Source organism: Prunus avium, chromosome 4 (genome assembly GCF_965620075.1).
Source record: "Prunus avium chromosome 4, drPruAviu1.hap1.1, whole genome shotgun sequence".
NCBI lineage: Eukaryota > Viridiplantae > Streptophyta > Magnoliopsida > Rosales > Rosaceae > Prunus > Prunus avium.
In genome coordinates this window covers 33,952,823-33,976,227 of record NC_142287.1, presented here as the reverse complement: position 1 = coordinate 33,976,227, position 23,405 = coordinate 33,952,823, and the positions used below count along the sequence as shown (strand labels likewise).

The following is a 23,405-nucleotide window of genomic DNA, read 5'->3' as shown; positions in this document are numbered from 1 at the left end:
AATTAAAACAAAACAAGAAGAAACAAAAAAGAAAAAACTCAAATTCTTCTCAACCACCAAGTACCATATTTGAATAAAGGGGTGGATCTTCCTTAGAAAATAAGGGCAGAAAAGAAAAAAAAAAGGAAAAAGGGGGAGCATTATGGAGATCCATACGGTATAATTAGAGGCACAAAGGGGTGGATTGAATGATCATCACCACAAACCTCACTGAATTTGAATAAATCAAGGTCGTCCATCATGGGGGGCGGTGACAGGTTGAGATCGAACAGCAAAGGAGAGATTCTCTGAAACGACAACGTCATGACGCAATCATCGCCGTCGTCGACGACGGAGGACGAGGAGTCGCAGTCGCTGTGGCAGTCATCAGGTAAGACAGGGTGCACGGGTTTCCGCTGGTGTTATAATTACAAGCAACTTGGTGTTATAATTACATATCCTTAGGGCACTTCCAGCAGTCAAACCCTTGCCATGGCAAGGGGGGCTAAGGCTGACACTATTCATAGTGTCTGCCCTTGCAAATAGTAAGTTGCACTTCCAGCAGTTGCCCGGGCAAAGGGCAAGTACTATTCAATTTTTTGTTTTTTTCACAAATTTGTTTACCTAAACAATTAATTTGGACAATATTTTCGGATAAAATATTCGGAGAAGATTTTCAGATAAGATTTTCAGTTTCAAATTTCAGATAAATTTTTGTTTCAAATTTCGGATAAATTTCAAAATTTAAATTTCATATAAATTTCAGATACTTTTCATTTCAATTTCAAATTTCATCTAAATTTCAAATTTTGGATAAGATTTTCAACCTATACTACTAATAAAATAAAATACATGAGTTACAAGCAAAAATTAAAACAAAACATTAAACTTGAAGGTGAAAAAAATATGGAGTAGAAAATGAAAAAAATATGGAGTAGAAAGTGAATAATAGTTGGAGGAGGAGAAAATGTATGAGGATTTGTTGTTAAAAATGAAGAGGATTGATTGGTATTTATAGAAAAAAAATTCAGTAATTTTTGGGAATTTTTTTAAATTTTTTCCGAATTTTTTTCATAATTGTTTGCCTTGAAAAATTCTTGGGCGTTGGATTGGATGACAAAAGCAATCGGAAGGACCAGAAGCTGCCACGTGGCGTATCACCGTTGGGGAAAAGCTGACGTGCGCGCAGCAATTTTTTTTTTTTTTTTTTTATAATAAAAAAATTTGAATTGCGCCTGCTGACGTCACGTTGGCGTCAGCTTGCCTTCGGGCCAGCACTCGGGCTGATTCTGCCTTCGGGCTTGCCCAGGCAGGTGGACCCCAGTAGTTGCCCGGGCTTGACTTTGTTGCTGGAAATGGGTTTTGAAGTTTTAAAAAAAAACCCCCCCCCCAGCCCTTGCCCTAAGGGGCTGCTGGAAGTGCTCTTATAGCATCATGTGCATGCCAAAAGCGACTATTTCTCATTCAAACAAGGTTGTTAATTAGATTACTTTTATTAATCTAGGTAAAAGCTTATAACCCAAATTCAATGGATGGCGGCTCACTCACAGCTTGAGATTATTAAACCGAAGTTGCGTGGAATCAATCTAGACCTAACAAATAATATTTATATGCATTTGCCTTTAATTGGTCTCATGTTTAAATCCTAATTACACCTTTCCCTTTCCCATTCCAAACTTTGCCAATAAAAATGTCAAATATTCATTTGCCTGATGAGCAATAGACAGACAGAGAGTGATTTATGATTAATGAAGTATATTTTGGGCACATGTGGAGATGTATGCTCTCATTGTAACAAGCTACTAGCTGGTCCAATAAGCTCTTGTTGCTGCAAAACCACAATTATATTTTGCTGATGAAATATTCTCAAGTATTCTAACATTAGTTGTATTCTTTTATTTATATTTATTTTAATAATACATGTTTTTTTTTAAATTTCTCTTTCCTTGCTTTCGTTTCGTACATATTTCGTACTTATTACGAGATCAGAAATCTTCCCCGGACCATATACGTTTAAGCTTAGTCAGTTTACGAGATCACAATTCATCACAGAATCCAAGTCAAAAGCCACCATGGACCTTGTCATTTCGGTAGCCATGTTGGTCCTCTGCTTCTGCATATCCACAGTAAAAGTTGAAGCACAATCTCTGCGTCTTGCTTCTGCAGAAGGTAATTACTGGCTTTTCTTCTTCTTCTGAATCTTTTTTCAAGTTGGTATTGCTGATACTCAAAATCTATGCACTAAAGCCTCAGTTTTTGTTTTTAAAAAAATGAATCCTGGGCTTTTTTTCGGAGTTGTGTTGAACAGCGGAGAACAGAGTGTTCAATGAAAAAGTTGGTCTTTTTGATTGGGAATTGGTAGGAACATTTTAGCCTTTCTAGAGTTACTGTGTTAGAGCACTCCCAGTTCAATGTTTGTCAGTATAAACAAAAATTAGAACCCATATAATTTTACATGTTGGTTAGATTAGATATAAACTTACGAAAAAGATTTAAAAAAAGAAAGAACTTGTTTTCATCCTAAAATTATATTGATTTAAAATCGAAAAAGAAATGAAAGAAGCTAAAGAGTTGGACCTGAATTTTCTTTCATCATTACAAGTGGAAATGGATATGAAATTCAATGATTGGGAGAGATACAGAGCATGATCTGTATCTTCTAGAGAGGTTTTCTAGGTTATAACTTATAATGGTGGGTGGCAGAAGGCCCAAGCCCAATCACTATTTGGCATCAACATTAATTTGGGCAAATATCAGGCTCAATAACTCTACTTTTCTTTAAAAAATGAAAAATAAACTCGGCTGATGCATAAAAAACACAGAAAATGGAAAAATAAAAAGATTCATGATTTGATTTGTGTGCGCAGTGGAAGCACTAAATGAAATAGCAACACAAGTGGGAAAAAAAGACTGGAACTTCAGCATAGATCCATGCAGCAATGACAAAAATTGGAATACCCAATCTGATCACTTGTCTCTATACAAAAACAATCTCATATGCAACTGCTCCTACCCTGATGGTTTCTGCCATGTTGTCAGCATGTACGTCAACTGAAAGCTTTTATTTGTACTCATTTTCTGTTTGTTTATTTATTGGTTTAATTATCTTAGGTAGCATTTCAATCCAGTTTTCATTATTTTTCTATGGACAAGATTCCGAATGAAGACTCTTTATGTTCTTATGATCTCTGACATTTTTGCGATACAGTGTTCTTAAAGGGCAAGATCTTGCTGGTGTACTTCCACCATCTGCTGCAGAGTTACCCTACCTAACAACAGTGTAAGGGAAACTTTTTCAGTTGTAAATTTTTATTTTTTTATTTTTAATAGCATCTGTCATCTGAAAACGTTTCTTATATCATTTCCACAAATGGTAATGTTATTACTAATCTCCTCTACTCTTGTTCACAGAGATTTTACCAGGAACTACCTTACCGGTACTATACCGCGTGAATGGGCTTCTACAAAGTTGGAATATCTGTAAAGGATTTCTGAACTTCATGCAAGGTTAGCCAATAATAGCTTATATTAACTGAAGTGACAAAATGTGTACACTGTGCAGGTCCGTTACTGTGAACAATTTATCAGGACCAATCCCTAGCTACTTGGGAAACATAAGCACCCTAACATATATGTATCCTCTGGCTCTATCTCTCTTTACCACCTCATATTATTTGTCAAAATCAATTTTAAGTTTCATTTGATTTTAGCCTAGTGTGATGAAGGAGAATCTGTTTTCAGGAGCTTGCAGAATAACAACTTTTCTGGAACTGTTCCTCCTGAGCTTGGGAAATTGGTTAACTTGAACAATCTGTAAGCCACTTTTTTTTTTGGTTTAATTCTTGATTTTTAAATATGAAATAAGTTGAATATGCAAGTACCAGTTGATAAGTTGGCATTGGTATCTGCAGCATTCTTAGTGCAAACAATCTCACAGGAGAGTTGCCACTGGCTCTTACTAATCTGACTAAGTTAACAGAACTGTAAGTGTTTGTACCCTTAACATTGCTTTAATTCTAATTAAATTATAAATTTGGCATGTTAAGTGCCCGTTTGGTATTGCTTATTTGGGGTGATAAGTGATTTTTAAAAAAATTTGTGAAACTCAACCCGTTTGGTAAACTATGATAAAATCACTTATTGTTAAAAATTGCAGTGGGAGAAAGCTATAAGGGAAAGCAGCTAATAAGGTGCTTTCATTTTCTGATTATGCAGGAATCAGTTTCGAAGAGGCGTTGGGTTTAATGATTATGCGGCAATTATTTTTTGATTATATGGGAATCCGTACAAACAACACTTTTAACAAAAAGTTTACCAAACGCCAAACTGCTTTCTCTCACAGCTGATTTCTCTCACAGCAAATCTGACAGCGATTATTTTCACAGCACAGCAATGCCAAACTGGCCCTAAGAAATCTTTAACTTTATGCTATTCAATCTTTCTCCTTATGCAGTAGGATTAGCAGTAACAACTTCACAGGAAGAATACCTGATTTTATTCAAAGCTGGAAGCAACTTCAGGAATTGTAAGTGATTTTTCTATCACATATTGTAAATTGTTAGGATATAGAAATTTTCTGGTGTAACATCTATTCGTTTTGAATTCTGTTGTTGACAGAGAGATCCAGGCTAGTGGTCTCCAAGGGCCCATTCCGTCTAACATTTCTGCCTTGAGTAATTTAACAGATCTGTGAGTTCTGCATTCAATCCTAAGTTGCATTAACACTAAAGAACCTAAATCTGCGTTTACAAGTTAATTATTACTTCCTATAACAGGGATTCTTTTTAACAATGGTTCATGATGCAATTAAATGCAGAAGGATCAGTGACATAAATGGAACGGGTTCAGAATTTCCACCCTTGAGTAGTATGACAGGCATGGAATATTTGTAAGTATTGAAAATGTTCTCTTTTTTTATTTATTATTTATAATTTTAGACTAGTTGACGCTTAGCTGCACTTGTGCTAATAGATAGTTAATTATGTTGCAGAATGCTGAGGAGCTGTAACTTATCTGGACGCATCCCCACTTATATATCAGCAATGAATAGAACATTGAAAATATTGTAATACTACTTTTTTTTTTTGTTCAATTGCACAGAATACAATTATTTAATTTTATTTATTTATCACAATTTGGTTAATGAGTTCAATTTGTTCAGTTAAACATCCAAGTTATAAACTTTGGGTTCTTATAACACAACTCTAGTTATTTTCTTGCAGAGATCTCAGCTTCAACAGATTGGAAGGAGACATTCCTGATTTAGCAGCTCTGACAAAATTGAAGCACTTGTAAGAAATGTAAATTTCATGCAGGTTGTGTTTTCATGATGCATAGGGCCTCCTCGGAATATATCATATTTACCTATATTAAATTACATACCGCATGCATAAATTCCTAGTTATTTCATGTATAGTCAATATCTTCATCCATGTAACTGGCCTTTTGAAACAGTAACGATATACTTTTACTGAATGTGAATAGGTATCTAACAAGCAACTTGCTCACTGGATCTATTCCAAACTGGATCAAGGGCAGAGACAATCAATAGTATGTTTTCCATCCTATATCAGATTTTCTTGGGTTTTATTTTCCATACAATCCTGCAGGAATATATTCTTCTAAGTCATCATAATATTTTTCACACATACACACAGATATATTTAGAATTATGAGAACTTCTACTTTGAGTGGAGTTTAATCTCTTGACCTCTTTAGAGGTCCGATGCACATTCTGTTTCTGATGGAGTCTTACATGTTTACTATATCTGTGTGCAGCCAGATAGATGTTTCTTACAATAATTTTTATCCAAGCTCTGGGCCAGCTTGTGGTAGAGAATACCTGTAAGCAGTCTTCTTTTCAGTTGGCATACTGCACAGTTTGCTGTCTTCACTCGCCTAATTTTCTTTTGAACCTAACTGATTTCGCATGTATCAGGAACTTGTTCAAAAGCTTTTCTGCACGAGACAACTCGTAAGCTTCTAACATATTAATCTTCAATTATGAAGCATTTTTTTCTTTTCATTCTGTCAACTTCAAATTTACATAAGCTGATTTTCACTACACTTATAGATCATTTGGAGAGTGCCAGAACAGCTATCCTTGTCCAGAAGGTAACAATATATCTTTTAGATTCAAAATATGATTATAAGGTGCATATTTTAGTTACCCAAATAGTCCCTGAGGTTGGTGAAATTATCGCCTTTCGTCCTTAATGTTTTTATGTGACACTAACGGTCCTTAAGGTTACCCTCCGCACATCAAAATGGTCCCTGCCGTTAACTTCCGTCAAATTTTCTGTTAAAATGCTGACGTGGTACATACATGGCCACACATCCAATAATATAGAGCCATGTGGCATTAAATAATATATTTTTAAAAAATTAAATTTTTTAAGAAAAAATAAGAAGATTAAAACTTAAATTTTTTATTTTTATTTTAAAAATGAAGTTGTTTCTCGCCTCCTACCTCTATCCTCCTTCAAACCTGCCAACCCACCTCCCTCACCCCTCCCTCTTCTCTCTCTCTCTCTCTCTCTCTCTCTCTCTCTCTCTCCTCAGATTCGTTGGTGATGGTCAGGCAAGCAAAGAACTGGGTCGGAATCTGGGTGGGTAAATGGATCTGATGCAAGGGCATAATTGGTTTCGATAGTTGGGGAAGGCGTGGGGGTCCAAAGCTGGAATGGGTATGATGGGCAAAGGGTTTAGTTGGTCTGAAGGGGTGGAGGAAGTGGCTGTGAATCTATGGTGGTTGGATTTTCTTTTTCTTTTTTAGTCAGAGCTGCTGAGAGAGATGAAGCTTTTGTGATTACAGTGTACATGCTTTAAAATTTGAAATTGTGTTGGTTTCTTCTTCTTGTTCCTTTTTTAATTGAGTGAGAAGAGGGAGAGATTTGTTAGTGGGCATGGAAAAACAGAGAGAGAGAGAGAGGAGAGGGAGAAATGGTAGAGGGGGTAGACGCAGGGGAGGGCGGAGGGCCAGAAGGGGATGGCTGAAGGTTTTTTGTTTTTAAATTTAAGTTTTAATCTTTTTTAAAATGTAATTTTATTTTAAATATATTATTTAATACCATGTGGCTATATATTATTGGATGTGTGGCCCATGTATATGCAACATCAGCTTTTTAACAGAAAAATTGACGAAAATTGACGGCATGGACCATTTTGATGTGCGGAGGGTAACCTTAAAGACCATTAGTGTTACAAAAAAACATTAAGGACTAAAGGCGATAATTTCGCCAACCTCAGGGACCATTTGTGATAAAAAGCCTTTTAATTATTTAATTTCGTGCAGATTTTGTAGAACAACTCAGTTAATTTAAGATTTCATATGACCTGATGGAAAACTGTTGATAAGACTATTTCAATTTCATTTATGCACTCAAATACTTGCTTTAATCTGATTACAATTCATGTGATGCTGTTTCTTGGTTGTTACTGAATAGATCGGTACTCATTACATATAAATTGTGGTGGAAAGGCAACCACCATTGGACGAATTAACTTTGAAGGGGATCCAGAACCAGGAGGTGCAGCAAAGTTTGTTCCTGTGAGACCTATCTGGGATGTCAGTACTACTGGACATTTCTGGGATGTTACCAACCCCACCTCGAGTGACTACATAGCAAATAATGCATCCACACTTGGAATGAACAACTCTGAGTTGTACACAAGTGCACGCCTATCTCCTCTTTCTCTCACATATTATGCACGCTGTTTCGGAAATGGAAACTATACTGTGACACTTCGCTTTTCGGAGATAATAATCCGAGGCAATAGATCTTTTTACAGTCTTGGAAGACGGATGTTTGATGTCTATATTCAGGTAGCCAATCCCATTGTTTATGCGCTGTCTATGCTAAGTGAGATGATTTCTAATTGATAAAGTTTGTTTCAGGAGAAACTGGTGTGGAAGGATTTTGACATTGAAAAGGAAGCACAAGGGGTTGATAAGGAAGTCATTAAGTATTTTAAAGCAGTTGAGGTTAAGAACAAAACTTTAGAGATCCGATTTCATTGGTCCGGGAAAGGGACAACAACTTCTCCAAAGAAAGGAACATACGGTCCTCTTATATCAGCTATCTCTCTAGAGTCTGGTATATTCTGAGTTGCAAACTTTAGTTCTCTCCCTCCCGTACACACGCGCGCACACACAATTTATCATAGAACGGAAGCTTATGTCATTGTAACCTTTTTTTTGCCTTTCATTTTCTATAATTTTGTAGAGTTCCCGCCTCCTCATGATAAGAAAAGCAAGGTACCTATTGTGGTGGGAGCTTCAGTTGGAGATTCAGTTTTGTGCCTCATTTTCTTGATTTTAGGCATTCTTTGGTGGAAAGGCTGTCTGGATAGCAAGACATCAAGGGAAAAAGGTGCTATTAAGCTACTGTGAAAGTTCCACGTAGTACATTGTTCTCATTATTCTTTCAAATGGCACGTAACTAGGAAAATACACTGTCAGACACTAAGTTCAAAAGAACTGTTGTAAATACTTAAGACATTGTTAATATCCTAACCTTGTTTTGTGGATAGCTCTTAGAGAACTGGATCTGCAAACTGGATTTTTCACCTTCAGGCAAATTAAAGCTGCCACTAACAACTTTGATCTTAAAAACAAAATTGGGGAAGGCGGTTTTGGGTCTGTCTACAAGGTATATAACTAATTTCCTTACTTCTTGGTCTATACTTATCATGCTTGAAAACTACTAAACTGTATTTATTTCAGGGTATATTATTGGATGGTACTATAATTGCAGTTAAGCAACTATCATCCAAATCAAAGCAAGGAAATCGGGAATTTGTGACTGAAATAGGCATGATTTCTGGTTTACGACATCCAAATCTTGTTAGATTGTATGGATGCTGTATTGAATCAAACCAGTTACTCTTGGTATATGAATACATGGAAAACAACAGCCTTGCACGTGCTTTGTTCGGTAAGCTTATCAAGTCCAGTGACAAAAAACTGAAATGGTGTATTAAGAAACAAAAGTGAGATCATTGATTGGGAATCCATGTTTGTGGCAGTTCCGGAGGAAAGTCCTTTAAAATTGGACTGGCCTACAAGGCAGAAAATATGCATAGGCATAGCAAGAGGTCTGGCTTTTTTGCATGAGGAATCAGCACTGAAGATCGTACATAGAGACATTAAAACTACAAATATATTACTAGACCGAGACCTTAACTCCAAGATCTCGGACTTCGGGTTGGCCAAGCTTGACGAAGAGGAGAACACCCACATTAGCACTAGAGTTGCTGGAACTATGTAAGCTATACTGTTTTTTTTTCTGAACTGCATTTCAGAGCATAGTTTTGTTTATGAACTTTTCTCCACCCAGCTAAGGAAAACAATCGTTTTTTGTGTGCAGAGGATATATGGCGCCAGAATATGCACTATGGGGTTATTTGACCTACAAAGCAGATGTCTACAGCTTTGGTGTTGTTACATTGGAAATTGTTGCTGGAAAGAACAACATGAAATATCGACCAAATGAGAACTTTGTATGCCTTGTGGATTGGGTAAGATGGATCTTAATTCAAAGTCCTTCCAACTTGGCCATCCTTCTTTGCTTCTATGAGTTGCTTTTCCATTTTCAAATCTCTTTTCTCTGCTAAATTTCAGGCTCTTGTTTTACAACAAAAAGGGGAATTATTGGAGCTGGTGGATCCAAGATTGGGGTCCGATGTGAGTGAGGAAGAGGCCATTAGGATGATTAAAGTTGCTCTCTTATGCATCAATGCAGCACCAGCGCTTAGGCCTACCATGTCTGCAGTAGTGAGTATGCTTGAAGGGCGTACGGCTGTTCATGAATTGTTCACGGATCCAAGTACTTACGGTGATGAACTGAGGCTAACAGCCTTGACAAACCAGTTTGATCACAATTCATCACAGAATCCAAGTGAAACTCAGAGACTTATTCCTTCATCATCAGATGCACCATGGATTGGTTCTTCTGCTACAACTACGTCTTCTGATCTCTATAAAATCAATCCAAGTACTTACGGTGATGAACTGAGGCTAACAGCCTTGACAAACCAGTTTGATCACAATTCATCACAGAATCCAAGTGAAACTCAGAGCCTTATTCCTTCATCATCAGATGCACCATGGATTGGTTCTTCTGCTACTACTACGTCTTCTGATCTCTATAAAATCAATCCCAGTACTAGTTCTTGCTAATGTAAATGCTAGGCCTCAAGATTTCACGTTGCTAATAGCATATCCTAGAGTGGTTTATGAGCTCTTAAACATTATTTTCTTACAAGTCAGTTTTTAAAGGCAAATTCTACCCATGAACTCTTCACAATAAACATTTCTTCGCGCTTAACTATGCAAATGCTCGTGTAATGATAAACTAACTAGTAGTAGTACATATCTTTTCGAATAAAAATAATGGGTTTTTGCAAATACATACTAGGAATGCTATTCAGACTCGCTCAAAAGCGACTCTCACCAGACTTGCTAGACACGTGTACCCGTTCCCATCCTTTCTTTTTTTTAATTGTTTTTTTCTCTTTCTTCTCTCGGTTGCCTCCCTCTCTCTCTTATTCTATTAATCCTCTCTCTTTCTTTCCGCTCTCTCTTCTCTCTCTTCTTCTTCTCTCCGTCTCCCTCCTTCTCTTTCTTTCTCTTTCTTCTTCTACTTCTGTCTCTATCTCTCTCCCTCTCTTCTCTCCTCCTCTTGCTTCTTCTCCTTCTTAACAAAGGGGCTTAAGCCCAGAGAACAACTAAACACAAATCTTCCTCTTTATTTCCTTATCTCTTATCTCTCAGTTCTCTTTTTCTTCCGAATTCCCCCTTATTCTCTCTCCTCTCTTTTTTTTTTTTTTCCTTCTCTCTCCGCCAGTTTTCTTCTTTGGACATATTCACACTATCGGCAAAAAAATTGGGGGTTGTGAACCTTTCTAGGTTGTGAAATTTTGGGGGTTTCTATAATCCCTCCCTCTCAAATCTCTGCCTCCAGTATCTGGCATCTGGCATTTAACCAAATTTACAGAGAGAGAGATATGGAGACTGAGAAAAAGAAGAAGAAGAAGAGAGGGAGAGAGATAGAGACAGAATTAGAAGAAGAAAGAGAAAGAAAATTAAAAAAAGAAAGAGAAGGAGGGAGATGGAGAGAAGAAGAAGAGAGAGAAGAGAGAGCGGAAAGAAAGAGAGAGGAATAATAGAATAAGAGAGAGAGGGAGGCAACCGAGAGAAGAAAGAGAAAAAAACAATTGACCTCTCTTGTCCATATTTTTGCTATCAAGAAACTCAGTCAGAAATAGTATAAAATATCCGCCAGTATATTACTATTTCTGATTACTTAGCTAAATTTACTTGATGGGCTGATGGGTTGATGGCATGGCTTAGCATGCTACACATGCATGCATCATGCTCTCACATCCTATTTCAGTATAAAACAGACCAGCAGTTCAGAGACTAATTATGTATAGTTCCCACAGAAAATTCAACCAGAGACTTTATATATATGTATATATATAACGTGGCCAATAAAAACATGAAATTATTATTATTTGTTTTGTTTGACTTCTTATTACGAGATCAGAAATCTTCCCCGGACCATATACGTTTATTAATTTTTATGAATTCTGTTTCTTTAAATAATAAGAAGAAAGTGGGAGCCTGGCATTATTGAATAAATATTAATCTTCTTTCTGACAAGACAATTATGATGGATATTTTTTTAATCTGAACAAGACAGTTGTAAGTTGATAATATATTATAGCGATGGGCAGGTGAAGGTCTAAGCTATACACAGCTGGGCATTTCCAATCTTAGAAATAAATCAAACGGCTCACTGCCAACTCGAAATGGGGATATGACATTAACCCTTCAATTAATCAACAGCAAAGAAATTAATCAGATATTGAGTAAAATAGCTCTCTACTAAGAACGCGTAAAAAGTTTGTATGTAAAATTATTTCTTAGGGTTGTGTGTTCGATTTTTCCTAATCTCATGATTTTTTGTATAAGAAACAAAAAATGGCTATATAAATGGAAAGGAACAAGATTAAGGCACATGTTAAACAAAGTGGATACTAATCAAAGGGGTCCATGTTGTCAAATTTCACGTACCAAACAAGGATTCGAAAAACTTTTCATGGGCCCCAACAAAAAAACCCTCAAAAAAGAAATGAAAAACTGTTCATAGTCAAAGAAAGCAAAACACATCCTTCGACAATAATGTAATCAAATCGGCCAACTAGGTAGTTCGAAGTCAGAGACATAATAAATTTGTACGCATCCATCAAAAGTCCATTGGCTCAGAGGGACCCTTCATTAACTACAGAGATTGAGACTGAGATTGAGCCAAGAAAGAATAAGGATGATACAGATATCAAGGAATTGATATATTACATCAGGGATTGAGATGGCAAGATTTCATTTTGATGTTTCAAAAGCCACCATGGACCTTGTCATTTTGGTAGCCATGTTGGTCCGCTGCTTCTGCATATCCACAGTCAAAGTAGAAGCACAATCTCTGCGTCTTGCTTCTGCAGAAGGTAATTACTGGCTCCTCTTCTTCTTCTGAATCTTTTTTCAAGTTGGTATTGCTGATACTCAAAATCTATGCACTAAAGCCTCAGTTTTTGTTTTTAAAAAAATGAATCCTGGGCTTTTTTTTTGGAGTTGTGTTGAACATCGGAGAACAGAGTGCTCAATGCAAAAGTTGGTCTTTTTGATTGGGAATTGGTAGAACATTTTAGCCTTTCTAGTGTTACTGTGTTAGAGCACTCCCAGTTCAATGTTTGTCAGTATAAACAAAAATTAGAACCCATATAATTTTACATGTTGGTTAGATTAGATATAAACTTACAAAAAAGATTTAAAAAAAGAAAGAACTTGTTTTCATCCTAAATTTATATTCATTCAAAAGCATAAAGGTTACAAATTTTTAATCGAAAATGAAATGAAAGAAGCTAAAAAGTTGGACCCGAATTTTCTTTCATCATTACAACTGGAAATGGATATGAAATTCAATGATTGAGAGAGAGACAGAGCATGATCTGTATCTTCTAGAGAAGTTTACTAGGTTAGAATGGTGGGTGGCAGAAGGCCCAAGCCCAATCACTATTAGTATTTTGGCATCAACATTAACTTGGGCCAATATCAGGCTCAATCACTCTACTTTTCTTTAAAAAATGAAAAATAAACTCGGCTGATGCATAAAAAACACAGAAAATGGAAAAATAAAAAGATTCATGATTTGATTTGTTTGCGCAGTTGAAGCACTAAAAGAAATAGCAACACAAGTGGGAAAAAAAGACTGGAACTTCAGCATAGATCCATGCAGCAATGATACAAATTGGGCTACCCCAAAATCTGCTGACTTGCCTTTATACAACAACACTCTCATATGCAACTGCTCCAACCCAGATGGTTTCTGCCATGTTGTCAGCATGTACGTCAACTGAAAGCTTTTATTTGTACTCATCTTCTGTTTGTTTATTTATTGGTTTAACTATCTTATGTAGCATTTCAATCCATTTTTCATTATTGTTCTATGGAGAAGATTCAGAATGAACTCTTTATGTTCTCATGATCTCTGACATTTTTGTGATACAGTTTTCTTAAAGGGCAAGATCTTGCTGGTGTAGTTCCACCATCTGCTGCAAAGTTACCCTACCTAACAAGAGTGTAAGGTAAACATTTTTAGTTGTAAATTTTTATTATTATTATTTTTAATAACATCTATCATCTGAAAACGTTTCTTATATCATTTCCAGAAATGGTAATGTTATTACTAATATCTTCTACTCTTGTTTACAGAGATTTTACCAGGAACTACCTTACCGGTACTATTCCGCGTGAATGGGCTTCTACAAAGTTGGAATATCTGTAAAGGATTTCTGAACTTCATGCAAGGTTAGCCAATAATAGCTTATATTAACTGAACTGACAAAATGTGTACACTGTGCAGGTCCATTACTGTGAACAATTTATCAGGACCAATCCCTGGCTACTTGGGAAACATAAGCGCCCTAATATATATGTATGCTCTGGCTCTATCTCTCTTTACCACCTCATATTATTTGTCAAAATCAATTTTAAATTTCATTTGATTTTAGCCTAGTGTGATGAAGGAGAATCTGCTTTCAGGAGCTTGGAGAATAACAACTTTTCTGGAACTGTACCTCCTGAGCTTGGGAAATTGGTTAACTTGAACAATCTGTAAGCCTCTTTTCTTTTTTCTTTTTTTCTCCTTTCACCCTCAGTTTTCTTTTGTTTAATTCTTGATTTTTAAATATTAAATAAGTTGAATATGCAAGTACCAGTTGATAAGTTGGCATTGGTATCTGCAGCATTCTTAGTGCAAACAATCTCACAGGAGAGTTGCCACTGGCTCTTACTAATCTGACTAAGTTAACAGAACTGTAAGTGTTTGTACCCTTAACATTGCTTTAATTCTAATTACTTTATAAATTTGGCATGTTAATAAATCTTCAACTTTATGCTATTCAATCTTTCTCCTTATGCAGTAGGATTAGCAGTAACAACTTCACAGGAAGAATACCTGATTTTATTCAAAGCTGGAAGCAACTTCAGAAATTGTAAGTGATTTTTCTATCCCATATTGTAAATTGTTAGGATGTAGAAATTTTCTGGTGTAACATCTATTCGTTTTGAATTCTGTTGTTGACAGAGAGATCCAAGCTAGTGGTCTCCAAGGGCCCATTCCGTCTAACATTTCTGCCTTGAGTAATTTAACAGAACTGTGAGTTCTGCATTCAATCCTAAGTTGCATTAACACTAATTTACTACTTAATTATAGCCTCCTGTAATGGGGATTTTTTATTCTTTTTTAAACAATGGTTCATGATGCAATTGAATGCAGAAGGATCAGTGACATAAATGGAACGGGTTCAGAATTTCCACCCTTGAGTAGTATGACAGGCATGGGAAGTTTGTAAGTCTTGAAAATGTTCTCTTTTATTTATTAATTATAATTTTAGACTAGTCGACACTTAGCTGCACTTGTGCTAATAGATAGTTATGTTGCAGAATGCTGAGGAGCTGTAACTTATCTGGACACATCCCTGATTATATATCAGCAATGACAACATTGAAAATATTGTAATATTTCTTCATTTCTTTTTTTTCTTGTTCAATTGAACAGCAGACAATTATTTAATAGTTTCTTGATCACAAGTTGGTTGATGAGTTCAATTTTTTTCAGTTAAGCATCCAAGTAATAAACTTTGGGTTCTTAAACATAACTCTTGTTATTTCTTGCAGAGATCTCAGCTTCAACAGATTGGAAGGAGACATCCCTGATTTTTTCGAGACAAACTTGCAGTACTTGTAAGAAATGTAAATTTCATGCATGTTGTGTTTTCGTGATACATCACGATGCATAGGGCCTTTTTGGAATATCCTCATCCATGTAACTGGCATTTTGAAACAGTGATGATATACTTTAACTGAATGTGACTATGTAACTGCTTTCTGAATAGGTATCTAACAAGCAACTTGCTTACTGGGTCTATTCCAGACTGGATCAACAGAGATGGTTATTAGTATGTTTTCCATGTTATATAAGATTTGCTTGGGTTTTATTTTCCAGATATATTTAGAATTACGGGAACTTCTTAATTTGAGTGGAGTTTAATCTCCTGACCTCTTTAGAGGTCTGATGCACATTCTGTTTCTGGTGGAGTCTTACAATTTTACTATATCTGTGTGCAGCCAGTTAGATGTTTCGTACAATAATATTTCTCAGAGCTCTGAGCCAGCTTCTTGTAGAGAAACCCTGTAAGCACAGTTTTCTCTTCAGTTGGCATACTCAGCACAGTTTTCTGTCTTCACTCACCTTTAATTTTCTTTTGAACCTAACTGATTTCGCACGTATCAGGAACTTGTTCAAAAGCTTTTCTGCACGAGACAACTCGTAAGCTTCTAACTTACTTCAGTGATGAAGCGATTTTTTTCTTCTTTTCATTCTGTCAACTTCAAATTTACATAAGCTGATTTTCACTACACTTATCTAGACTATTTGGAGAGTGCCTGAACAGCTATCCTTGTCCAAAAGGTAACAAAATATCTTTTACATTCAAATATTATATGCTGTACTTACCCAACTGGAGTTTGCTTTTTATTTATTTAATTTAGTGCAGATTTTGTTGAAGAGCTAGGTTAATAATTTAAGTTTTTGTATGATATGATGGAAAATGGTTGATAAGACTATTTTGATTTCATTTATCTACTCAAATACTTGCTTTAATCTAAATATATTTTATGTGGTGTTTTTTCTTGGTTGTTACTGAATAGATCAGTACTCATTACATATAAATTGTGGCGGAAAGGCAACCACCATTGGAGGAATTAACTTTGAAGGGGATCCAGACCTAGGAGGTCCAGCAAAATTTGTTCCTGTGAGACCTATCTGGGGAATCAGTACAACTGGACATTTCTGGGATGCTAACCCCACCTCTAATGACGACATAGCAAATAATGCATCCACACTTGGAATGAACAACTCTGAGTTGTACACAAGTGCACGCCTCTCTCCTCTTTCTCTCACGTATTATGCACGCTGTTTCGGAAATGGAAACTATACTGTGAGACTTCACTTTTCGGAGATAATAATCCGAGGCAATAGATCTTTTTACAGTCTTGGAAGACGGATATTTGATGTCTATATTCAGGTAGCCAATCCCATTCTTTATGCACTGTCTAAGTGAGATGATTTCTGATTGATAAAGTTTGTTACAGGAGAAACTGGTGTGGAAGGATTTTGACATTGAAAAGGAAGCACAAGGGGTTGATAAGGAAGTCATTAAGGAACTTAAAGCAGTTGAGGTTAAGAACAAAACTTTAGAGATCCGATTTCATTGGTCTGGGAAAGGGACAACAGCTTCTCCAAAGAGAGGAACATACGGTCCTCTTATATCAGCTATCTCTCTAGAGTCTGGTATATTCTGAGTTGCAAACTTTAGTTCTCTCTCTCCCATACACATGCGCACACAATTCAAAAGTTTGTTTAAAGTACAGTGGAATAAGTACCCAGGTGTAGAGTTTGTTTACTAGAAAACGAATACCAATTTATCATAGAACGGAAGCTTATGTCATTGTAACCTTTTTTTGTGCTTTTCGTTATCTATAATTTTGTAGAGTTCCCGCCTCCTCATGATAAGAAAAGCAAGGTACCTATTGTGGTGGGAGCTTCAGTTGGAGCTTCGGTTTTGTGCCTCATTTTCTTGATTTTAGGCATTCTTTGGTGGGAAGGCAGTCTGGATAGCAAGACATCAAGGGAAAAAGGTGCTATTAAGCTACTGTGAAAGTTTCACGTAGTACATTGTTCTCATTATTCTTTCAAATTCCACGTAACTAGGAAAATACACTCTCAGACACTAAGTTCAAAAGAACTGTTGTAAATACTTAAGACATTGTTAATATCCTAACCTTGCTCTTTGTACAGCTCTTAGAGAACTGGATCTGCAAACTGGATTTTTCACCTTCAGGCAAATTAAAGCTGCCACTAACAACTTTGATCTTAAAAACAAAATTGGGGAAGGCGGTTTTGGGTCTGTCTACAAGGTACCATATAACTAATTTCCTTACTTCTAGGCCTATACTTATCACACTTGAAAACTACTAAACTGTATTTATTTCAGGGTATATTATTGGATGGTACTTTAATTGCAGTTAAGCAACTATCATCCAAATCAAAGCAAGGAAATCGGGAATTTGTGACTGAAATAGGCATGATTTCTGGTTTACAACATCCAAATCTTGTTAGATTGTATGGATGCTGTATTGAAGCAAACCAGTTACTGTTGGTATATGAATACATGGAAAACAACAGCCTTGCACGTGCTTTGTTCGGTAAGCTTATCAAGTCCAGTGACAAAAAGCTGAAATGGTGTATTAAGAAAAACAAAAATGAAATCATTGATTGGGAATCCATGTTTATTGCAGTTCCGGAGGAAAGTCCTTTAAAATTGGACTGGCCTACAAGGCATAAAATATGCATAGGCATAGCAAGAGGTCTGGCTTTTTTGCATGAGGAATCAGCACTGAAGATTGTACATAGAGACATTAAAACTACAAATATATTACTAGACCGAGACCTTAACTCCAAGATCTCGGACTTCGGGTTGGCCAAGCTTGACGAAGAGGAGAACACCCACATTAGCACTAGAGTTGCTGGAACTATGTAAGCTATACTGTTTTTTTTTCTCTGAACTGCATTTCAGAGCATAGTTTTGTTTATGAAATATTCTCCACCCAGCTAAGGAAAACAATCGTTTTTTGTGTGCAGAGGATATATGGCGCCAGAATATGCACTATGGGGTTATTTGACCTACAAAGCAGATGTCTACAGCTTTGGTGTTGTTACATTGGAAATTGTTGCTGGAAAGAACAACACGAAATATCGACCAAATGAGAACTTTGTATGCCTTGTGGATTGGGTAAGATGGATCTTCATTCAAATTCCTTCCAACTTGGTCATCCTTCTTTCCTTCTATGAGTTACTTTTCCATTTTCAAATCTCTTTTCTCTGCTAAATTTCAGGCTCTTGTTTTACAACAAAAAGGGGAATTATTGGAGCTGGTGGATCCAAGGTTGGGGTCCGATGTGAGTGAGGAAGAGGCCATTAGGATGGTTAAGGTAGCTCTCTTATGCATCAATGCAGCACCAGCGCTTAGGCCTACCATGTCTGCAGCAGTGAGTATGCTTGAAGGGCGGACGGCTGTTTATGAATTGGTCACGGATCCAAGTACTTACGGTGATGAACTGAGGCTAACAGCCTTGACAAACCAGTTTGATGACAATTCATCACAGAATCCAAGTCAAACTCAGAGCCTTATTCCTTCATCATCAGATGCACCATGGATTGGTTCTTCTGCTATTACTACGTCTTCTGATCTCTATAAAATCAATCCCAGTACTAGTTCTTGCTAATGTAAATGCTAGGACTCAAGATTTCACGTTGGAAAAATTAGCATATCTTAAAGTGATTTATGAGCTCTTAAACATTATTTTCTTACAAGTCGATTTTTAGAGGTAAGTTCTACCCATGAACTCTTCACAATAAACATTTCTTCGCGCTTAACTAAGCAAATGCTCGTGTAATGATAAACTAACTAGTAGTAGTACATATCTTTTCGAATAAAAATATTGTGTTTTTGCAAATACATAAAGATCAAGCTCTATCTCTATGTGATAAAGCTGAGCAAAGTGGAGAAAAAAGCATGAATTTTTAAGTGATTCAAAGCCCTTCAACTTTTACGTACGATACAATTGTCAAGATCAATCTGTCAGTTCCACTTGGCATAGCATGCATCGGTTTCAGTTCTAAGGAATTAGAGCTGGGAGAGGAAAGTTTGAGCACCTCAAACTCGAAGTGAGAGCTTTTGGGTCAATTATTTTTCCGACTTTTGCATGTGTCCTACAAAATCAATGAACACGATACTTCAAGAAAACACTAAAATGTCTCTTTACGCAGTAGGATTAGCAGTAACAACTTCACAGGAAGAATACCTGATTTTATTCGAAGCTGGAAGCAACTTCAGAAATTGTAAGTGATTTTTCTATCCCATATTGTAAATTGTTAGGATATAGAAATTTTCTGGTGTAACATCTATTCGTTTTGAATTCTGTTGTTGACAGAGAGATCCAAGCTAGTGGTCTCCAAGGGCCCATTCCGTCTACCATTTCTGCCTTGAGTAATTTAACAGAACTGTGAGTTCTGCATTCAATCCTAAGTTGCATTAACACTAAAGAACCTAAATCTGCGTTTACAATTTAATTATAACTTCCTATTACAGGGATTCTTTTTAACAATGGTTCATGATGCAATTAAATGCAGAAGGATCAGTGACATAAATGGAACGGGTGGGAGCTTCAGTTGGAGCTTCGGTTTTGTGCCTCATTTTCTTGATTTTAGGCATTCTTTGGTGGAAAGGCAGTCTGGATAGCAAGACATCAAGGGAAAAAGGTGCTATTAAGCTACTGTGAAAGTTTCACGTAGTACATTGTTCTCATTATTCTTTCAAATGCCACGTAACTAGGAAAATACACTCTCAGACACTAAGTTCAAAAGAACTGCTGTAAATACGTAAGACATTTGTTAATATCCTAACCTTAGACTTGGTTTGGCTCAGACAGAGTTTTGTGGCCTAACATTAGACACAACGTTGGGAACCTAGTTCAGGAAGCAGGCTAGTTTAGGAACTGGTGGTATGATGATGGTACCGATGTATTATGCATCTGCTGCTTTTTCTTTTCCCTTAATGCTAATTAGGATGTTTTGTTTTTCGACTGACATAGAGCCCGATTTTAGTGGTAGTTTGTGCTAAAGTTTTAATTCTGTAACTTATCTGCGGCAAGAGCAAAGCTATTTTATGTGCGTTCCTATGAATGGAATGGATTTAATGTATGTACAAAATGACTTTGCTTTTAATCCTGACATGAAGGTTTTCTAATAAAGGCTCAAATGCACACTTCCCAACCTCTTTTACAATTTTGTTTATCCAATTTGGAAAATTTATGTTCACTTCAGCCTTTGAAAACATGTTCCTGGACAGGAGTTTCTTGTCCTTTTTGTCTTTTATGTTATTCCAGTTAGTTAATTGATTTGTTCTTTTGAGCAGATTCCAAAGATTGCTCAAATGGAGAAAGCAAGGGAACTGCTCACATTGTGCTTCATCATATCGAAATGTGTCATTCTCAGATTCATTGGTTCCTACTGATAGTTTTCACAAGTATATAAAAATGAAGGAAAAAAAATTAACAATTGCACTCTTTGATTGCTCAAGCAATGATGAATGACACCCATACTCTTCTGATGCCTCCTTGGACAGATAGAGAAGGACTTGATGGGCAGACAGGGACTTTTACCTTAAAACAATTAAAATCTGCCACTAATGACTTTGATTCTGCTAACAAAATCGGAGAAGGTGGTTTTGGTCCTGTGTTCAAGGTACTTTAGCTATCTTTACGTTGAATCTTTTCCATGTTTTTTTTTAAATAAAAGATTTCCCTGTTTTACGTTTACATACATAGTTCTGAACATGGGTTGGGATGCAGGGTCAATTGCCTGATGGTACAGTGATAGCCGTTAAGCAGCTTTCATCTAAGTCAAGGCAGGGAAATCGTGAATTCTTAAATGAGATGGGCATGATTTCTTGTTTCCAGCACCCAAATCTTGTGAAGCTTCATGGATGTTGTATTGATGGAGGCCAGCTATTGCTGGTCTATGAGTACATGGAAAACAATAACCTTGCACGAGCATTGTTTGGTAAGTATGATGTCAATTACTCAATTGTATAAGTTGGTTTTTATCCTTTTCTTTATTTATATCCTTGGATGGGTTATACTGATTTCTAGGTTTCTTCTTGCATACTCCCTGAGTACTACTTGCGTTCCGTTTTGTTTTCGAATTTCTTTCACACAATTTATTTATGGTTGAAAAGAAGTGCGAGCAGTATTTTCTTTGACAAGCTTTTGTAGGTTGAGAAAATCATCTTAAACTGGACTGGCCAACAAGGCGTAATATTTGTATTGGGATAGCAAGAGGACTAGCTTTTCTCCATGAAGAATCTGTACTTAAAATTGTTCACCGAGATATCAAAGCTACTAATGTGCTGCTTGATCGGGACTTGAACCCTAAAATATCCGACTTTGGATTAGCAAAGCTTGATGAAGAGGAGAAGACGCACATGAGCACCCGAGTTGCTGGGACCATGTCAGTTTCCACCTTCCATGTCCTTGTTTACACTGGCTTGTTGATATACTTGCAACAAAGTCTAGCTAAATTGGTGATTTTTTTTTTCTGGTTGAATAACAAGATTTTGGGATCTTGATTTGCAGAGGATACATGGCACCAGAATATGCATTATGGGGTCACCTGACGTACAAAGCAGATGTTTACAGTTTTGGAGTAGTGGCCTTGGAAATTATTAGTGGGAAGAACAACAATAACTATATCCCAAGTGATGACTGGGTTTGCCTTTTAGATTGGGTACTCTTACCATTCCCTCTTGCTCTTTGATCCATTTTTACATCCATCTTGTCACATCTGGTTGTTCTCATTGTTACTAATTCAGTGAGAAACTACAATAAACATTTGCAGGCTTGTCATTTGCAACAAACCGGCAACTTGTTGGAGCTAGTTGATGAGAAGTTAAGCGGAGATCATGGTTAAAGTGGCTCTGATTTGTACAAATGCCTCTGCATCACTTAGGCCTAGCATGTCCGAGGTGGTGAGCATGCTTGAAGGACAAACCCCTGTTCCTGACGTGATCCCAGAACCAAATACCTATAGAGAAGATTTGAGGTTTAAGGCCATGAGAGACCTCCACCGGCAGAGGCAAGATCGTAGTTTAAGTATCAGTGGAACACAGCGTTCAACTACGGTCCACGCATTCGAGTCTACCTCTACGTCCGGCCTTGAATTCTCTGAAATCAATCCAGACTCAACACCCTCATGACAGTTTCGGACATTCTGGTTCTATAGTAGCAAGTATGTTGTAGTTTGTAGTCTTCGGAAACGCATATGCAGATTAGCTGTGTCCATATTTTCTTTTCTGTACATATTTTGTTCAATTTTCTATTCGTTCCATGTTTGTCTCTGCAAACAACAATAATAACAATATCAATATTATTCAATTGAAGATTCAATTTAATTATTCCACTCGTTTTCCTCACCAAAGACTGAATAATTTCTGCTGTAAATTTCTACAAATTAATAGAAACGTTGAAACTGTAACTGCAATATTTTGAATTTTATTTCAGCCGCCGGCCGCCGACAATATATTACATTCTTTCTTTTTTTTAACTAACATTAAAACGTTGCGTCTGAAAACGTAGAGCTTTCATAGAGCCCGATTTTAGTGGTAGTTTGTGCTAAAGTTTTAATTCTGTAACTTATCTGCGGCAAGAGCAAAGCTATTTTATGTGCGTTCCTATGAATGGAATGGATTTAATGTATGTACAAAATGACTTTGCTTTTAATCCTTACATGAAGGTTTTCTAATAAAGGCTCAAATGCACACTTCCCAACCTCTTTTACAATTTTGTTTATCCAATTTGGAAAATTTACCGCATACATATATAATTATGTATAAATAAGGGTTTAGGATTAGGATTACATCACTTGAATGACAAATCCCCCTCTTTCATTTTTTTGTGTGTGTTACTTGTTTGAAAAATTGTGTTTCTATTGAATTCTACTCATTCCTAATTTATAATTGGATGATTAGCACATTAATTGGTGTCATTTATTAATACAACAATTATATATATAATAAGACGAACAACATATCATATCACCAAATATAATCATACTTTTCTTTAACACATCACCAAACATTTGCATATTTATTCATACCATCCTTATAAAAAAAATATTTTTTTTTACACTTATTATTTTTTAGGCCCATTTCAGCCCGGCCCATGAGATGGGCTTAGGCTTTGA

At 36.4% G+C, this 23,405-nt stretch overlaps 2 protein-coding genes and 1 pseudogene across 4 annotated transcripts; all 3 read left to right on the top strand.

Moving 5' to 3' along the window:
• Positions 1–1,994: 1,994 nt before the first annotated feature.
• On the top strand, positions 1,995–10,355 carry LOC148295287 (putative LRR receptor-like serine/threonine-protein kinase At1g07650). 2 transcript variants are annotated; one of them, XM_088251505.1, is made up of 24 exons: positions 1,995–2,148; positions 2,847–3,021; positions 3,188–3,259; positions 3,391–3,459; positions 3,542–3,613; positions 3,721–3,792; positions 3,891–3,962; positions 4,433–4,504; positions 4,597–4,668; positions 4,796–4,867; positions 4,970–5,044; positions 5,202–5,270; positions 5,464–5,529; positions 5,758–5,823; positions 5,918–5,953; positions 6,053–6,093; positions 7,425–7,804; positions 7,877–8,075; positions 8,205–8,351; positions 8,512–8,630; positions 8,705–8,915; positions 9,007–9,244; positions 9,348–9,498; positions 9,602–10,355. In XM_088251505.1, the coding sequence occupies exons 1-24, from the start codon at positions 2,052–2,054 to the stop codon at positions 10,157–10,159; spliced, it is 3,201 nt and encodes a 1,066-aa protein (XP_088107631.1). In that variant the 5' UTR covers positions 1,995–2,051; the 3' UTR covers positions 10,160–10,355. The 2 variants fall into 2 exon arrangements, with proteins under 2 accessions (XP_088107631.1, XP_088107632.1); XM_088251506.1 differs by lacking the exons at positions 1,995–2,148; positions 2,847–3,021 and having other exon boundaries at positions 3,391–3,416.
• Positions 10,356–12,238: 1,883 nt separating this feature from the next.
• LOC110764623 (putative leucine-rich repeat receptor-like serine/threonine-protein kinase At3g14840) lies at positions 12,239–21,923 on the top strand. Its single transcript, XM_088251529.1, has 25 exons — positions 12,239–12,486; positions 13,208–13,385; positions 13,550–13,621; positions 13,754–13,822; positions 13,905–13,976; positions 14,084–14,155; positions 14,287–14,358; positions 14,464–14,535; positions 14,628–14,699; positions 14,820–14,891; positions 14,987–15,058; positions 15,221–15,286; positions 15,439–15,501; positions 15,671–15,736; positions 15,837–15,872; positions 15,973–16,013; positions 16,253–16,629; positions 16,697–16,895; positions 17,096–17,242; positions 17,403–17,521; positions 17,599–17,809; positions 17,903–18,140; positions 18,246–18,396; positions 18,500–18,991; positions 21,800–21,923. The coding sequence occupies exons 1-24, from the start codon at positions 12,354–12,356 to the stop codon at positions 18,887–18,889; spliced, it is 3,060 nt and encodes a 1,019-aa protein (XP_088107655.1). The 5' UTR covers positions 12,239–12,353; the 3' UTR covers positions 18,890–18,991; positions 21,800–21,923.
• On the top strand, positions 20,641–22,537 carry LOC110764627 (putative LRR receptor-like serine/threonine-protein kinase At1g07650; annotated as a pseudogene). The gene is made up of 5 exons (XR_015835075.1): positions 20,641–20,909; positions 21,017–21,227; positions 21,440–21,674; positions 21,800–21,950; positions 22,062–22,537. The product of XR_015835075.1 is annotated as a putative LRR receptor-like serine/threonine-protein kinase At1g07650 (transcript).
• Positions 22,538–23,405: the final 868 nt, after the last annotated feature.

Coding starts and splice junctions, on each gene's coding strand:
- LOC148295287 (XM_088251505.1), top strand. CDS start 2,052: ATGGACCTTGTCATTTCGGTAGCCATGTTGGTCCTCTGCTTCTGCATA. Junction 3,614..3,720: donor ATAAGCACCCTAACATATAT/GTATCCTCTGGC, acceptor ATCTGTTTTCAG/GAGCTTGCAGAATAACAACT. Junction 8,916..9,006: donor CCTTGCACGTGCTTTGTTCG/GTAAGCTTATCA, acceptor TGTTTGTGGCAG/TTCCGGAGGAAAGTCCTTTA.
- LOC110764623 (XM_088251529.1), top strand. CDS start 12,354: ATGGCAAGATTTCATTTTGATGTTTCAAAAGCCACCATGGACCTTGTC. Junction 15,287..15,438: donor GAGACAAACTTGCAGTACTT/GTAAGAAATGTA, acceptor CTTTCTGAATAG/GTATCTAACAAGCAACTTGC. Junction 17,810..17,902: donor CCTTGCACGTGCTTTGTTCG/GTAAGCTTATCA, acceptor TGTTTATTGCAG/TTCCGGAGGAAAGTCCTTTA.